Consider the following 19348-nt stretch of genomic DNA (forward strand, 5'->3'; position numbering starts at 1 on the left):
AAAAAGTCAAACTGTCAAACTATAAAATCGGTATAGGAGATAGTTCAGTCTTAAAATAAAATAAAATTTTAAAATGTATTCCCAAGAATTTGCTTCACTGTTTTAGTAGTTTATTTATTTATCTGTATTAAATATCAGTTACTTACGCTGTTTAATTTTTCTCTTTCTCATATATTTACAGTGCGCCAGGGTAAAAACTTGATTCCAATGGATCCAAATGGTTTATCAGATCCATACGTAAAATTGAAATTAATTCCAGATTCTGATAATGTAAAGAAGAAAACAAAAACCATCCGTTCTTCACTCAATCCTGTGTGGAATGAGACACTCACATTGTGAGTATAAATTATTTATTTATTCATAATAATTATTTATTTATTTGTTCATTATTAATACAAGCTGATACCCAAATGCTCTTATTTACTTTTTAAGATGTGAGAAGAAATGATTTGTTGCAGTATGTGAAAAATGCCTATCTTGCAATGATTCGAATCCAGTACCTCTAGAATGAAAGACAGAGCTGCTATTGTGTACTTAATTCAGTCACTATTGTATGACTACCAATGTGGATTTTAATATTAAACATTTTTTTCTTACTTTCAAGTGAATCTGTTGAATTTTTTTTATATTACATATATATTATGAGTAAAATGAAAAATTTGTTTATTAAATGTCCTTAACACACTGCACCCACAGAAGCATGAATGTCTTCTTGCTCCCTAATAATGGTAACTGTCACTCACTAAGGTTGTTGGGAGTTATAAAAAAATGTTAGTTCCTAAAATTTTATAGTTACTTTGCTAGTTGTAGGAGGAATAAACTTTCCTAATTTTCTGCTTTCTCCTTCATATACTAATTGTTTCACTTGCCTCATAACCAATACCTCATTGTGAGGTGCTTCTCAGCAGTATTTTTACCATTATATTCTAATTTTTGCTGTTTTGTATCATTTTTTTTGTTAACTTTTATTTTCTTTCAAAACATTCTTTATATTCATTCATTAATGATGATTTTAAAAACACCTTTAAATATTCTTTTTTTTCAATTTTATAATGTCATTATTCAGTTATTTGAACCATTGAACTCCAGACAAAATACTTTCAAGTTTTTGATGAAACATGTAGCCTGTTTTATCACAACTTTATTTATTTTTTTTTTATATGAATTAAGGATCTATTAATTTGAGGCTAATGTAGCGAAAGTGCTTATAATAATACTAGTCAGAATGCAAATATCAGATCAAAATTGGCCCAGAAATTTGCTAGTTTATAAACATGCCGTACCATCAATTAAATTAAAATATAAATTTTTGGTATGCCATGAAATAATAAACAGAAACATTATTCTATGAAATACTCAAAATGTTTATAAAAACTGAGAGTTTTTATAAACTTTATAAAGTTTTTAGTCCTGAATACTAAAAATATACAAATTGTAGGTCTGGATACAGATAGTAGAAAACAAGAACAGTTCTAGAATATCAACTAAAACGAGTTTCTTTAATACTTCTGGAAAATTTTAGAAAAGGCTGAAAGAAATCAGTTTGATTCCACAAACAAGACACTAGGTTGATACAGATATCATAAGTAGAGCTTGATTGGTTTGCAAGATGCAGAGACATGTGTAGCGAGAAATTAAACAAGAAATACACAAAGAGACAGTAGCAGATGAAGGAAGCTGTCTATGAAATGATTATGAAGGAAAAGAAGATTAAAGAAGTCCCTTCTAGCTGTTAACGTACAAAGACCGAACTGATGATGAAGTTCGGTAATACTGAGATACAAAAATTGAATTTAAACTACAGTCAAGAGAGAAAATTATTCTAAACCCCTTCTATTTTTTCACATGCGAAACCTTGCTTTCTGTTCCAAATACACATGTTTTTCAAGAAGGCTCCATACCATAATACACAATGTGTATATTAATAATATCTTTCTGCATGCAATGAGTTAAAATAATTATTTATAAATTAATTATTGAATAGATAAAACAAAACTTTTATTATTAATTTTAAATGACTGTTTGTTTTTGTAGTGAATTAAAAAGTGAAGACAAAGATAGAAGATTGCTTATTGAAGTATGGGATTGGGATCGTACTTCACGGAATGATTTTATGGGTTCATTGTCTTTTGGTATATCTGAATTGATCAAATCACCAGTCGAAGGTTGGTTCAAATTATTAACTGAGGAGGAAGGTGAATTTTATAATGTACCCGTACCTGAAGAGGGTGCTGATCTTGCTCAGCTTAAATCGCAGATGAGGGTGAGCTGTTATTTGATATATATTATTTATTAATGTTATTTTGGATGATGTAAACTGTATATTTTACTAATGATTCAATTTTGAATAGAAGAACAAACCTTAATCTGGAATTTTTATTTTTCATATAATTTTATTCTTTACAATAATACAACTGTAATTTTCCAGGATTTAAAAAATTATAAATTAGAAAAAATGTATAAATACATGCTTTAATTGTACGTATGGCTTTCATCACGTTAGTTTTTTCAGTTTTTTTTTTATAATGTTTCCAGCTACAGTTATTATTCAATTTGTAAATCATATTTTATTACTTCATTTATCTGTCTTTTGTTGTAACTGTATTATTATTTATTTTTTTATTGTCTCTGATAAAACATAAAATTTTAGTTGAATATTATTATTTACCTTTTTAATTATTTCATGTTGATGTTTTATTATAATTTCCAGTTACATGTTTCTTATTACACTTTACATTACTTCTATAAAATGTTATGTTATAAAGTCAAAAAAAGGGAAAAACAGAGGTGGATATTTGTTCATTATTTATCATAACTTAGCCAGACAAGATTTGACTTAAAATTTCTTATAGAATCCATCCTTATCAACATTTTAGTCCAAAAAATTACAGTATAATCCCATTTATCTGGTACCTGTTAATAAGGAATTTCCAGATTATCTAGATTGATTTGGAATCAGGATATTTTAAATCCTAACTTTATTTATTTTTTACAAAACTTGTAAATCCTATTTCTTTTTGGTCCAATTTTTAAAATTTCAAGTTGGTACTATTGTAATACAAATTTATTTTTGTTCAAATTGGAAGATTTAAGTCTCGCATTTCTTCATCTATAGATTAATGACTATAAATTATAAACGAATATTTTCATTTATAATGTATTGTTCAAGATGCTGTAGCCAAAATAACATTTTGAATTGGCCCATTCAAAGAAATATGAGTGACTACATTGTAGGCTTATTCCCTATTCAGTTTTCTTCAAAATTTATCTTATTTTAAGTAGAGTTTGAATTTATGATTAATATGTTCATTAAGATTAACTTCAAATAAGTTCCTGTATTTGACAATTTATGTTTATTTTGATGTCGTTAGTTTATCCATTTCCAGATTTTATGTGATTTCATTTGAACAATGTCTGGTGTGAATAAACAGGATTATACTATTTACCATTAACAACATTAAAAAATATTATTCACTATTAGTAATAACCCAGCAATTGTATTTTAGGTTAGGTTCCAGTACAATTTATATAAATTATTACTGTATTTCTAATATAATAATAGAAAATTAATTGTTTTTAATTTTATCCTACCATTTTACCTTATATGATTATAATATTCATTTAACGTAAATATCTGGTGTAATAACATCTTATCTGCAAAAACATTTAATCAGGCATACAGAATACTTCGTTAATATATTTTATGTTGTTTTTATTTAACTCATTAATACAATTGTTTTTTATTGGACTATTCACTGTTGTAAGTATTCACTCATGTAAGTATTTGACCTGATGATGCTGCATTGTCAGTCCCCCATCAAAGTACATCCTTTCTAGCTATAAGATTATGAAATTTTTTTCTGTTTGACTTGAGAATATAATTGAAAGTGTGATGTGATAAATCAAGAATAAAAAATAAACTATACCATTCTCATTGTTTTTCAAATACAAAACTGGAAATGGTATTGTTATACCCACCTACTCAAGAGAAGACCAACTTGAAGATATAATTTTCTTTTTTCTCTTGGCTTTTATTGTAAACACTTGTACAGAAGATGTACATACTTGAATAAAAAGATGACCTTTAGTAAATAATACTTTAATGACTGAAAAAATTACAACTAGTTGAATGATACAGGATTGTTGCAACAGTTAACAGTTATTAATTGATAGAACACTGATTATCAATATGTTAGCGTGATATCTATATTGGAATTGTTGACAACATTTATTCATCAAGGATATTTCATTGATAAACAGATAACTACAATGCCTGAAGTGACAAATGCCTCACTAGTCAATATTTTTGTTATTCATATGAAGAAATGATGACTAAATCAATAAATGTGATGTGATAAATTAAGAGTAAAAGATAAACTGTACGACAAAGGAAATAAGTTACTTAAGGCAAAGTGAAAACCAACTTAAGTATTACTTAATTACCTAAATTCCCACTTTGATTGCAGTCCTAATTAAAACTACATTTTTCATTCTTCTCTTTTTACTTGGAGTCCCTAAAACAATATTATATTATTTATAGTTAATAGTTTTTTCTCAACATAGACACAGTATTTTTCTTAAATACCAATTAATTTTTATTTTATTCATTAACTTTTTACTGTTATTATATTTTACTATTAATACTTATTTCTTTTATTTTTTGAGTTTTGTTTTATATTTATATCTGATTTTGTTAATTAACTTATGCCTATGGGTTAATTGTAACTTATACTGATGGGTTTATAGTATTAAAGCCCAGATATAATTTCAGAATTTTTTTCTGAAAATAATTTTTGAGTATTATTTACAATTTTATTTAAATTACATAATTAAAAAATACACTTTTACTAATAAATTGTGAAAATTACAGTGTTTTATTTTATTAATATTTATTTTGTATTTTAAAATTAAACTAACAGTAATAATTTTATCAACTACTCACTGCATTAATTGCAATTTATTGTTGGTTTTGTTCAGATTTTTGTATTATGTTTTTATGATTTAAAAAGATTTTATTTTAATATTATTAAAATTGGATTTACTTAATTCTTATTTAAATTATATTATTTACTAAAATTTTCTAGGATATAATAACAAAATATGGTGGTGGATGTTTGTACAGTGTTTCTTTTTTTTACATATTCTTCTTGCGCCGATTGTTGCTACAGCATTTTTTCAAATATTGATGTTCAAATAAATAAATTCAATATTCATTCATTTTTGTGTTTTACAATCTTCTGAGTGATTTCTCTCTATGCTTGTCAGTGTTTTTTCTAGGTGTAATAAAATTTCACTTTAAATTGTCTTGCACTAACTTTAATCTTTTTTTTTTTCATTTATATATTTAAAATAAGAATTTTTGTATGTTTGATAAATTTTTATGTAAATTTAGCTATAATTTTTGTTCAGTGCAAGAATGTATATAGATGTTAAAGTGTATTTAAAAACTCTTAATGTAAAAATTAAATTCCATTGTAACATAAAGTTTATTATCTAATCTTTATTGAAATTCATTTTAATGTATATTTAAATTTTAATTTACATTACTATTATTCATTTTTATTTAAATTATTTGTTAATTTTTATTGTTAGCTTTTTTATGTTTATTTTGTTTACTTGTTTTTATTTATTCATTTTTACTGCACACTCACATACTAAAAAAATTCCATATCCATGTATGTGTTACCTTACACATGTATGCACATGTTTGCATACACAATATTCTATAACCCTTATCTTATAAATTCTACAGTTGGCCATTTTAATAGGGTATTTTGCTTTTATGGCAATTCACAAAGACTCTGACATTTCATTATTAAAAGTTCTGATTGCACTGATAATGAACACTATTTTTCTGTTATTCACTTCTTATATTCCAACAACACTCTTTTAAGAATAGCTTAAGATCTATTCTTCTTTTAAATATTATACAGATTAGACAATTTTATTATATACTGAATGGCTGGGATATTTATAGATATTTTTCTTAAAACTGTAGTTGAAAAAGCACAGATCTCTTGATGTAAATCCAATAATACATCAGAGAGTAATTTTTTAACCATATGTAATTGAAATGCACTGATGTCATAGTAGTATAATAATGAATTAGTAACAAATAATCTATCTCATCAGTTTCTAAGCATTTGTCCAAATGATATAATATATCTAATTAAAGTAAAATACTGTAGCAAACCACTTGGAGTATACTTTTTATTATTATTTTTTTTAAGTGATGTCTTACATATTAAATGAAATACCCTAAATAAGAATTTAAATTTTAATCCACCTAACTCAGCTATAACAATGTAACCATGTTAACTTGCAGTTGCTGCATTAAAAAGTTCATTTGTATATCTTAGAAATGCTTATTTTTCTTTAAGTACATGAGTTAAAAATATGGGATTTGTACTAGTCTCTTCTAAATATTAATAATCAAAATTAAATTTTGTGTTTTTGTATGAGCAACCAAACTTTTGGAATTTAAAGATGAAACATAACTAATAATAATATGAGCTAATTATAATTAATAGTTAGAATCATTATGGAATAGTCAGAATCCCATACTATAATATTATTATAATTTGCATTTTCGAACAAATTCATATTGTGAAAGTAGACATGTCAAAAAAATAGAGTAATCAGATATCGTTTGTTAATAAACATCGTAGTTATCTTTGTTGGTTTAATTATGTATTAATTTAATTTATCTATATTTATTTATACATCTCAAATGCATTAGTATGAAATAAAACTAAATGTATCAAGGTTTTATATATATATATATATATATATTTCAGGGGCTGAGATAATATGAAACCACACTGAAATGTGTACATAAAATTATAAATGTGTGTTATAAAATGGAAGCTGAAATTAATTTATTTTATTAATACTATTAATAATTATTATTAGTAATATTGTCATAATAATTATTCATTGCTATTGGTTTAGTTGCATTATTAGTTAAATACTAATTGTTAAAATAAACATTCTGATTTAATTTCCTAGGAACTGGTATTTGCATAAAAATGAAACTTTTATTTTCAGAATTCAGTTTTCAAAAGTATGTGCCAAACAATAGTCATGTATATACTCCCATGGCATATAAGACATTTGTGCTAATGAATTTAAATAAAATTAAACTGCTTCGAATATCTGGGTATATCTGAAATATCATGTAAATCATCACCAATTTATTGAAAAGTACAGTTGAACAAGATAAATTTTAAAAGTATTAAAAATTATCTTCTGTTAATGGAATTATTCATCCAAAGGTCTTTTGGAGCTAACTGTCAGCACCTTCCTCCTTGGAGTTTCTTGTACTATTAAAAATAAACTATAGTACTATTTTTAAAAACTACAAGTATAAAATACTGAAAGTACTCTTCCAAAGGGCCCCCTGTTGGATGATGTACCAACAAAGTTTCAAAAGCCCTTTGGAAGAATACATTTAGTATTTTATATTTGTAGTTTTTTAAAATAGTTTTAAATCTTTATCATGTTATCTCTGGTTTTTTTTTTTGTTGCTGTAAACATATATCCATTTTATGATTTTTTAAATGTTTTAAAAAGGTTTTATAGTCAGTTTTTTTTTAGGATAATAATGTTATAAAATAATTAATAATATAAATAAGTATTATAATTTTCACAAAAAAAAGAAAAACAAAATTCATGTAGCATGTATTTAATCACAGTTAATTTAATATTGATGTATTATTTTGTATTAACAATTGTCATCTTTGATGATTTCACATGTGTTTCTTTGTTGTATAATGATTAAACTATTATTTATATATATAGTAATTACTTAATTACTTATTTATTACTTTATGATATTCTTAATTGCTTTAAATTAATATTTTATATTGTTATTACATAAATTTACATCTACAATATTAAGAAATTCATCACAGTTGATTATAAACTTTTTTTTTATTAATAATAGTTTAATTTTTATATGAAATAGAAATTATAACATGTCTCCTCACCTACGATTGCTTGCTATTTCATAAATTATAATTATATTAATATAACTATTGATAAAGAAAAATTAATAAATTTTCTTAATTTATTAATAACTAATTGATGTGTGTAAATATGTTGTAATAAAGCAGTTCACTGCGCTTTATATTATGTAACACTCTCTCTCTCTCATTGTGCAGGGCTCGAAAATTCAGAATCGGCAGTTGGTGGGTTTACTTATCTCTCTATCTTATCATTTCAATCTATATTACATATTATACTTAAAAGTTTTATCACAAACCTCTCATTTATTCCTTTATACATTTTTTTATTAAGTGCACTTATTTACCTTTTTTTTATTTCCTTCTAAATAGTATTCATGGCTGATTGTGTTTACTACTATTTTTACTATCTAAGATTAAATTAATTTGTTAAATAAAAACCAAACTGAACAAACTTCTAGTAATAGGATGTTGTGATGATATAAATAATTGATTGTAAAAATGACAATATTTTTTCTCAATAACTTTGCATACAGAACTCAATGTTTTGTAACTCAGAGATCTTGATGTAAAACAAAAATAGTAAAACATTTTTTTCACTTTTGATAATAGAACATTTTTCAATAAATTTGATTTAGAGATCTTTTTTTCATATAAATATATTTTTTTTAATTACATTAAAATTTGTTTGAGCTAATAATTATTTTAACATTGTTTTGACTCTCATTTTAAATTATAATTAATCCTTTGCTCAGTACACTCTTAAATAATTTTTAGAAGGTCCTTTTATTTTAATTAAAATTTTATGATAATTAAAATCTTGTTAGTATTCTTGTAGTAAGCTCTTTCCATCAAGGTTAATGTCATAGCTGTCAAGGTCTTTCCTTCATGGCTACTGCAATAGTTACAAAATCAATAACTATAAAAGTGCAACATTAGCTGAAATGCTGGAAGTAACTTTTATTTCTAGTTGTGTAATTCCAGCGTTATCTTTGTCAACTAGTACATTACAGTTTTTCATTGAATTAGTTTAATATAAAAAAACTTTGTTCAGTTGATATTCATAGAAGTTTTCTTCTGTAAATAATACCTTAAACTGTTGGGTGGTTTCATTATATATATAAACTAAAAATGTAATAGCAATAATAATTCTTAATAATAAACTTGGAAAAAATAAAATCAATATTTTAAAAAATCTCCACAAAAAACTAATGTTTCTTGAATTCTTCTTTAAATATCAGTTTTTAGAAGTTTGTGCCAAATTAACAAACGCCTATCAACAATTTAGTAATCATTAATTTAGCTCAGATTTCAAGTTATTAACGTTTTAAGAAAACTGAAAAAAAAAGAGTTTTTAGTTTTCAGTCCAAGTTTTTTTAAAATTTTATTTTATATATGTCTATTGTATTTTTATTTATAATTTGGATATACCTTCAAAAACTTTGCTCTTTTGAAAAAGAAACTTTGCTCAATAAATGCAGAGGTGAGAAACCTGTCTCGTGGTAAAAATAAAAAAAAAGAATATAGAGAACTGATGTGATAAAAATGCTAATGAACATGAGTTAAGTTCTTTCTCTGGAAGGAAAGAATATGTTTTATTTTATCTCTCTAGGTTTTCCAACTAACTTACTTCAATTTTTACTTGAAAATATCTTGATTGTCAGTATAAATCAGATTTTATATTAAGATGCTATTTAATCCAATATTAAACAGATGATGACAAAAGAGTTAAAATATATTTAAATCATGTACATTAAATATTTATTTTTATTAAAAAATTTTCATTTAAGTTATATGAAAAAATTTAAAACATGATCACTACAGAAATTTCCTCATGACTTAAAAAAACAATAATCAACATTGTTCTATTTGACTGAGAGCAAAAATTGAACATTCTTTTAAAAAAGAAAAAAAGGATCAAATTGAGAACTTCCTCCTTCTAAAGATTTTAGTTAAAGTTTTTTCTATTTTTTTTATGGATATGTGAATTAGACTTTAAAACTTAAAACTCTGATTTAACTTAACTCTCTTCTAAGCCTAAAATTAGACTTAGAATTTAAAACACTATAGTAAAATGTACATTTTTAAAAATATTCCATCAGCTACCTTGATTCATTGAGTGCCAGGTTTTACTACTACTTCTAACTTACTTTTCATTACATTCCCACATTTTATAAATAATTTTGATTTTGCTAATACTATGTTAAAATATTTTACTGATTATCATTTGTCTAAATAAATAAATGTATGATATATTTTAAATATGCTTGATAATGAGGGGAAAAATTAAAACCACAAAAATGTCCAACTGGCATTATATATTATGTTTTTCGGGGACTTGTAAAACCCAAGTAAAAGTAACTGTACCTTTTTTGTACTTCTGCTTAATGCTAATAATGTTTATTAAAATAATTTATCTGAAAATCCTTTTTCTGTGTAGCCATGTTTTAGCTGTTATCATTCTGTTTTATTTAATTATCATTGGTAAAAACTTCTCATTGATTGGCACTAATCTCGACTAACTCATAAATTAGTTTACCTCTCTTTTATATATATATGAATGCAGCATACATTGTTTAATGGTAAAACTGATGAGTTCAAAAACAGTTTTTTGATTATTTCAATTTAGATTAATTCCTTGAATAAAAATTTGAATGAATTTAATTTTTATTTTAAATCACAGTTGATTTCTCATTGATAAAGTTTTACAAATTAGAGCTGCACCTCATTTTTTAGAAATAAGATAGACTTATCAGTCAAAACTGCTTTAGTTGTATTTAATATTTTCTCTCTCAAATTTTAGATTATTCAGGTTGCATTTAAAGGTTAATTAAACTTAAATTTTGTACTGTTTTACTTTCTCTAATATAATATTAATGTCCAAAGAGAAATACAAAATTGAAAGAAAGAAAACACAGAATTATCCTAAAGAGGAAAATAAAAACAAGGAACATAATTACACGAAAACGAAAAGTCTTGTATTTTGTTATTATCTTCAATCCTTTCAATTTTATTCAGGCTATGTTTAGAGATGTTGCTATCCCCAGGCACGTTTTTGAATCCTTCCAGTCATATCTGTTCGTCTCCTTTTTGAATGTCAGGCAAAAATTATATGCTTTAATTTCCTATAAACTAGCAGTGCACATTACTCACATAGTCCAAAATCTGTCTTTGTTACAGTTGAATTCATTAATGAATTAATTCATTTACATTCTAAATTAATATAAATTAATAAGTTGTCCTTAAAATAGGTTGGAAAAGCTATTTAATTACGCAATGAAAGTGATTAAGTTTAGCTCTGTAGTAATACAATTTATCCATTTCATATACAGTGAGTAACAAAGACTTGAGTAGTATAATTTACTTTTGATGAGTTTTATTTTATAATTCAGGACACTGTGATGAAAGTAATCAATTTTCAGCATGTTCACTGTCTCAACTATCCTCTTTTTTCTTAAAAGGAAACCTATACTAAGGTTTTATGGTATTAAAATCCTATTTCATGCAGCACACACCTACTAAGAGAAGTTATAAAATCAGCCCATCATAATTTTTAATGTGTCATTTTTTGGCACCATTTAAAAAAAGAATTTACTGAAAAAACTATTTATAATGTTTCTGAGTAAGCTAACTGAGAAAAAAAATCAATTTTAATGCTTTATTGAACTACAGCACAATAGATTTTACTATAAATAAATATACACTTTCAGCCATGTTAATAGATTGGATATAAATATGATTTTTAGCTAAATGTAACTGTTTTAGGACAACTACTTCAAAGCTATCAGCAAAAATTGATTCTGCTTCTGCATGATTTTCCTGTGCTTTATTAGGAAAAAGAGAAAATAATAACATTGCCTGCATAGTCTGCTTATAGTTATATTAGGCTTATATAGTTGCTTTGCTTTTTAGTTAATTAATTACTGTTCAGAGATTATTGATCATAATTTAATATTTTTTCAGGACAAAATAAATGCTTTTCTAAGAATTAAATGTACTGATTTTTGTAGTTTATATTTCTGTGTGACAATTGAGAATTAGAAATATATTTCTAGATGGGACTTCATTATCATTGTTATTATTATTGGTAAAATTAGTTGTGTATTGCTTTAAAGAACTTAATTTGGTATTAGTTTTCTGTTATTTCATTTATCTTTAACAGAAAATAGGTTAATCTACTGTACTTGATATTATTTCTTTTTTTTCAGCTAAATCTTTAACTTAATTCTATTATTGTTAGGTAAATGAATATATATTATTTCAAAACAATACTGTTATCTTGTTTTATATTTCTGAACTTCTATTTTTTATTTTTTTATTCAATATGCTTGTTTTTAAGTTATTCTTCTTAGGCTCACACCACATTAGGTAATTGATCAAGCCTACATATCAGTGTATTTTTTTTGGAAAGTATTGTGATAAGTGGTTAAAAGATATCATCTACTGTATGAAAAGACCATAGTTAAAACTATTCAATCCATTGCAGTGGTGACTAATTGCTTAGTGTAACAATTTTCTAGGAGGCTGACTATTAAAACTATGTAAGAATGGACAGGAAAAGTATGAAACAGAATTTTACTATTTATATGCTGGAGGAGGGGTTTAAAATAGTTTTATGAAATAATCATGTAGATATTTTTAGATTATCCACCTTTAAGTAACAATTAAATCAAATAAAACTTTTTGAACAATTTTCTAATTTTAAAATAAACAGAAAAGAACTGTGTAATGAACTTTAGCTAAACCATTATTAAAGTAGTTTCAAGATTGTTTCCTTTAATTCACTGTTTATCTACAAAGAGGATAATATCTATCAGGAATATAAAACAATGAAAGAATAGGAAATAAATTTCCTATGTTTAATTTTTTTATTAAGAGCCATTTTTTATGTAAGAAACTATTTGAAAAAAGGTTCTACACTATTGGATTGAAAAGGTGAAAAATTTCCTTGAATCCAAATTTTCTGGAGGTGCCTTATGTCAAATTCTAACAAGTACATTTTGCAAAATAGCCAATAATTTTTTGCAATGATTAGGTAAAAAAAAACACATATTAGATCGCAAAAAATGTAATTGAATAAATTCAACTAATTGTATTTATAAATGGGATGGATGAGTTTGTTGATCACCAAACATTTTCTCAAACTGTGAAATTAAACTGGACGTAGCCACCTTTTCCTTCTCCACATTGATTTTTGAATAGTACTCAGATTTTATCACAGCAACTGCTGAAAATCCAAAGTCGACAAAAAAAAAAGAAACAAATGGAATTAAAATTCTCTGAGCTTTACCACTTAGAACAGCATATTCATCTTTTACTCACATCCAAGATTAAGTTAATTCCATATTGCAAAATTTTGTTTTTAACATATTGCCACAAAACAACTTATTCAGGTTTTCTTTTTCTGCACTTGTAAATTTAGGTAGTGTAGTGGAAAATGGCTCTTGAATCCATCCAAATCTATCAATATTATGATTTTGAAAATATTCTTCAAAAATGAATTTCTTAACTTGAAAGAAATCAACTCTAATGGAGGTCAAAAATTGTTGCCATGAGGGAAAATATTTCTCGCTTAGTATTCTCTCATTTTTCTTTTCCGTAGCTTTGATTTCTTTTTTTTATAAAATTTAAAAAATTTTCTAAGTTGATTTAAAAAAGTTCATTTTACTTCCCTGCAGGGAGAGATTTAGGGCATTCAACATTTCAAAAATAATAATAAGAGTGTGTGTATGTGTGTGTGTGTCTTTATGCATATTAATGAATTATCTCTAAAGTAAAGACTGCTGGGAAATTTCTCTCAAAGGTTGGCGAACCTATGTCATTTCTGGCCACACTAGTAATGTATACACTGCATTGTTGTCTATAAGTTGTCGTGTTGTAGTATCTTTGATTACATGTGAGTTATTATGTTATAAAATGAATAGAAAAATCTGTGTTGCCACTGACTATGAAATACGTGCAGTCATACGTTTTTTAAACCATCAAAACGTTAAGCTGGCTGAAATTCATAGGGAGTTGGTTGCTGTGTACGGTGATAATGTAATGAATGAAAGAAATCTCCAAAAATAGTGTGAAAGGTTTAGAAATAAAAGAAATAGTGTACATGATGAAGAATGTTCGAGGAGGCCCTCTATAATCACTTATTGAAACACGTCGATGATGAAATCAGAAAAGATAGTCAGTCGCTCAACGATTTCCAACCTAGCCCCTCTTTTCCCTGATGTTTCAAGAGCTGTTATCAGTCACATTGTTCACAACCATTTATTTAAGCTTCAGAAAGATTTGTGCACGATGAACTTAAAAATGCTGTTAATCAGTGGCTATATGGACTGGTGGTAGAAGAATACAATGAGGGTATATCGAAGCTGGTGTATCGCTAAGATAAATGTCTTAATTCATGTGGCGATTATGTAGAGAAGTAGTATAAGGTATGTAGTTTAGTTTAAGAGAAATAAAAAATATTTATAAAGTTTTCAGAATAAATTTATTTACAATGAAACAATCTTTACTTTAGAGATAACCTCTCGTAGATGATATTAGAAAGCCTGGTTTAACTTGATAAGCACCTCGTGCCTAGGTTGAGCTTTCTGTACAGACACACAGAAACAAATCCCCACATTGGTCCATAGGTGGCGCTGTCCCTACAATTAGGAGAAATAGAAAAAATATAATAGCTCTACAGATTCCCTTTACTTAGCACAGATCAACTGAGTACCTAGTCTAAATCAATGGAAGTAGAAATCAATAACTAAGGATATGAGTGAATAGTAAGAAAATATTTTCCTAAAAAAGATCTATGAAACAAGATGAACTATTCTTCAAGGTCTCTCCTCATTGTAAGTGCACATCCAAAAAATTCCTTCGGTAGGTAAAGGTATCTTTATCATGGATGACACATAAATTTTGATGGTATTGTTTTTCATTATGCTATGAAACAAAGTATTTCATTTTTTAATTGTGAACATTTATTATTGCATATAAACTATACAATTATTTAGAATTTTATATTTAAATTTATTTTATAATTTCACTTAATTGTGTAATATTTATCTTGTGCTCACTTATAACTACATTATTTTTTTTTATAATGGATGAAATCAATATTATATCATGAAAAAAATGAAAGACTGACCAGGATTTGAACCCAGTATTTTTGGATGAAAAGCAAAAATACTACTATTCTGTTGTAGCAGAACATCATTTTAAATGCTATATTTAATTTATGCTAAAAATTGTTTTCATGATAATATTTCAGTAAATATTGTAGTATTTTGTAACCGTTTTGTTATTTTTTTAATGAAAATGTATGCCTAGATAAAGTGTTTAATAATAAATATGTATTTACTGAATTGTTTTTTATAAAACCTAAGTATTTTTATCTCTATTTCTACAGTAGAAAAATGCTTTACTAAAATTATAATGTTTTATGAAACTGCTTCAATCATAATGCTTCATTATGGTGATTGCTATTTTATTTTGTGTGTTGTATGAATATAATTAGTGTGTAATGAACAGTTCTTTAAAATGCATGTTTGGTTGAGAAGATTAGAATTCTTTCCATTTGTAATTTTTTTATTTAGAATAATTTTTTAGTTATATTACATTTATAAATGTAGAATATTTTATACAGGTTTATTTAAATTATTCAAAGTAAAAATTATTTAATTTTTTAAGTACATAATTTATTAATTTTCTCTTTTTAAATCTAAAAAGAGAAAATTTTTATTATGCTATTCTTTTTTAATATTATTATCTCATAGTACAGTTTCTATTTCAGCAATAAAATTAACATAAAATTGATTTATATTTGCTAAATTAAATCCAACAAGAGTTTAAAGTAGATATAAACAGATCTTGTATATTGTTACTGCATAATTATTGGATCTACTTGATTGTCCTGAATTTCTGTTTTCTTGATTAAGTATTTATTTTAACATAAATTAAAATCACATTTTTCATATAAAAATACATTTATATTATTTTTAACTGGGTTTATTATTAGCTCTTTAATATTGTTGATATTTTGTCATTAGAATAATATACAGTAAAAAAAAAATTATAACCTTTCTTACCTCTCTAATTAGAAGTTTTATATAAAGGGTCAGTTGGGCATTAAAAAGAAATTAAAAAGTATTTATTACTGGTTCAATATTTGAACTTATATTATTATTCTCTGTTCACCAATTATTATTAATCATTTTTGTTCTGATCAAGTTTTTTTTATTATCATTATCCCTCTCTCTCTCTCTCTCTCTCTCTCTCTCTCTCTCTCTCTTTTAAAATCACTAAGAATCAGATTAGACTATTTCTTGAAATGAAGGGAAATATGGAAGTTATTAAATGTGAGGCGTGACTGTATGGGAGATAATCTAATCAATCAGTTTTTTTTTATAGGAATTCAAGAATGTTATAAAAACTGTCTCCAGTAGTGTGCAGATGCCTATTGTTATGAAATGCAATGTACAATTTTTTTACAAAAAAAAAAATGCCTGAAATCAGCATTACATCAATAGTTTTGAATTATATATCTTAGTTTCAAAACGTTTGGATATTAACCATGATTATTGTTCCATAAAATCCATCAGAAGACATTTTGATCACAAATACGTAGCTGTGGCTTTCTTTAACAGTTGGATTTACATTTATTTTATGATGTGTCTACCTAATAAAAATATTTGTTTGCATACTGTTTTCTTCTTTGTTTGTCTACTTTAACCTCTTGTTGGCTATATATTTCTGATGTTTGCTTTGAAATATTATGCAAATTTGGTTAAATAATACAGAATGGTTAAAAAGTAAATTTACAGATTTTTCTAAATAGATTGTTATTATGAGAAGTAAAATAATAATTTAAAAATACTTATACTATATTAGAGAGTAAAACTCATAATTTGTTTTGTCATTCAGGCTTTAGTGTAGTTGCTATGTGTAAGGTGACAATTACCCATCTGGAAACAGTGTTTTCCCTAATGCATTAAGGCACCTAATATTTTTGCTGATTAGGACAGATCTTCTTTACTTTTCACTTCTGTCCTTCATCTTCAGACAGTTGGATGTTTAAATCATCATTTAAAATCCTTATAATTAAAGTTTATTAATGTTAAAGAAAATATGAATAAAATAGCTGTAAAATTAACCTTAACTGTGCATCATAGAAAATTTCAAAGTAAATTTGCTTATCAAAATAAAATGAAGAGATGCTTTTAATTTTAAAAATGGACTATAAAATTGAAAAGTATTCATCATTAAAAAAAGAAGAAAGTTGATTGTAAATATTTATTTTTGTATTACCAGCATATATAACATTATACTTTGGATTGGGGTTTTGCAGGTTTGTACTTATACAAGTACTTTGAGGAATATCAGGTTATAGTAAACATTTTTATTTTTAGAACCATTATAGATAAAATCAAAATTATGAGATAATTAAATTTTTTAAATTATTTTATAATCATTCTGTTAATTTAATATATATTTTGGTCTGCTTTTAATAAAAATTGATTGCTATATTTTTATTTGCGAGATAAGTTTATATTTTAAAATTATACCTTCATCTTTTACTTTAAATTTTAATCTAAGTTTTGTGATGTTATCATTGTATTATAAATCTGCTAAAGGTAATTATTGAGTTATTAATAAAAAGAAACTTTATAGGTGTTGTTTATGAATGCATAAAATTCATATATATTATTTTACTGAAATTAATCTTTTTAACATTCATATTATTCCTCTGTACTGTTAAATTATATTTAAATTCTATTAAGTTAACCACCTAATACAGAATATCAAGATAAAATATTAGGGTGGTATATATATATTTTTTATACTTGGGACTGAATAAATCATTTAAACGTGTCTAATTACCATTTTATGATAAATATTAATGAAACCTAATGTAAAAAATTTATACATTTCTTTATGCACTTCAGAACATAAAATCTTCTTTTAATATTAAAACATTAAATATTTTTTAACTGGGTACCTCTCCTTAAAGATTTAGGTAGCAGATGGCTATGGCTTTTGATTTGATAAGTTATATCTTTCAACTGATGTGTTAATCTAAATCATGCTTCTTAAAATGACATGATTCTCCAACTCTTGTTTGAATCCAGCTCTCAGTAGAGCAAAAACAACCAGTTAATAATTAAGTAAAACATTGATTTTTAATCTGTCTGATCACCTCTGATTTAATAATTTACCATTTTTCCTGCCCTCTGTGTAAGAAAATTTGGTAGTTTTCTTACTTTATATAGTTTCACTGAGTTTTCCATTTTTATATATTTCATAAGTATGCAATTAATTTTATGAATTACTTTAATTTTTTGAAGTTATCTATTATTAAATTAATTATTTTTTCATATTTTACACCCCTAAATGCTCTATATTTTTATTTTATTTCTATACTTATTTCCTTGTGTTTCTGTATCTACCTACCTTATTAAGCAACCAATCCATGACGTTTGTTACTTTCCTGAGCGAAATTGTGTTAAAACAGTTAAATACTATCGCCTGTTCTTTTTTCTCTAATGAACTCTTTCATTTTTAAAAATGAATTCTAGCTATTGACTGGTTAATATGATTTAAATCAGTAAAATTATCATGTACTGATGATCACTAATAATTTTCTTCTTCAGCCAAATTTGTAAAAGTAGAAATAATGTATTTATATGTTACATTTACGTAGTAGAAAGATATGTTTTCAACTATTTCATTATAGGTTGTTACTGCCTTTGTTGTTTCAACAAATAAATATAAAAAATCTCAAACATGATATTCAGATCAAAAATATAACACTCATCATTCCTCAAAACATTTGTGTCCATAACCAATATATAATACACTTTCAACTGGATACCATGAAAGGATTTATAGCTATATTTTCTACAGCAAGTTCTAGCCTATGCATAATAGCTGAGAAATTATTTTTATTCTTATTATTATTATTTTCTTCATCTTTGATAGGTATGTCAAATATTGGTGCATAAATGAACTTTTCTCACTTCATTATTAATTGCTAATTTTAATTTTTCTTATCTGGACACTGATATTAATGTAGAATGTTTTTGGAGGCATGTTTAATAATATAATAAAAATCACCCATGATATTGCAAGAGTCATGCAGAACTTCTATTTGGCAGAATTGATAAAGTACATGGATCTGATAGTTGTGGATTTTGGAAGAGGTTTTGGCCTTCTATCCTTATTGTTTAGTTGTGACATAAAAAAAATGTGAATATAATTAAAAAATTATGAAAAACAGTCATTACCAATAATAGATTTTGCTCAATGTGTGTACTTCAAAGAATGTTATTTGAATTACCATGATTAAAATCATTGCATCTTTGTAATCAAATATACCAGTATATTCTTAATTTTCATTTCTA

General features: G+C 25.2%; 1 protein-coding gene across 1 annotated transcript in view; it reads left to right on the forward strand.

Moving 5' to 3' along the window:
- Positions 1-19348, forward strand: part of LOC142323771 (protein kinase C, brain isozyme-like) — an 883957-nt gene that overhangs the window by 838740 nt on the left and 25869 nt on the right. Inside the window, exons 6-7 of the mRNA XM_075363963.1 lie at positions 182-335; positions 2035-2263. Coding sequence (XP_075220078.1) covers positions 182-335; positions 2035-2263 — 383 coding nt within the window. The remainder of the gene's footprint in view (positions 1-181; positions 336-2034; positions 2264-19348) is intronic.

This window comes from Lycorma delicatula, chromosome 4 (genome assembly GCF_047948215.1).
Source record: "Lycorma delicatula isolate Av1 chromosome 4, ASM4794821v1, whole genome shotgun sequence".
NCBI classification, from domain to species: Eukaryota; Metazoa; Arthropoda; class Insecta; order Hemiptera; family Fulgoridae; genus Lycorma; species Lycorma delicatula.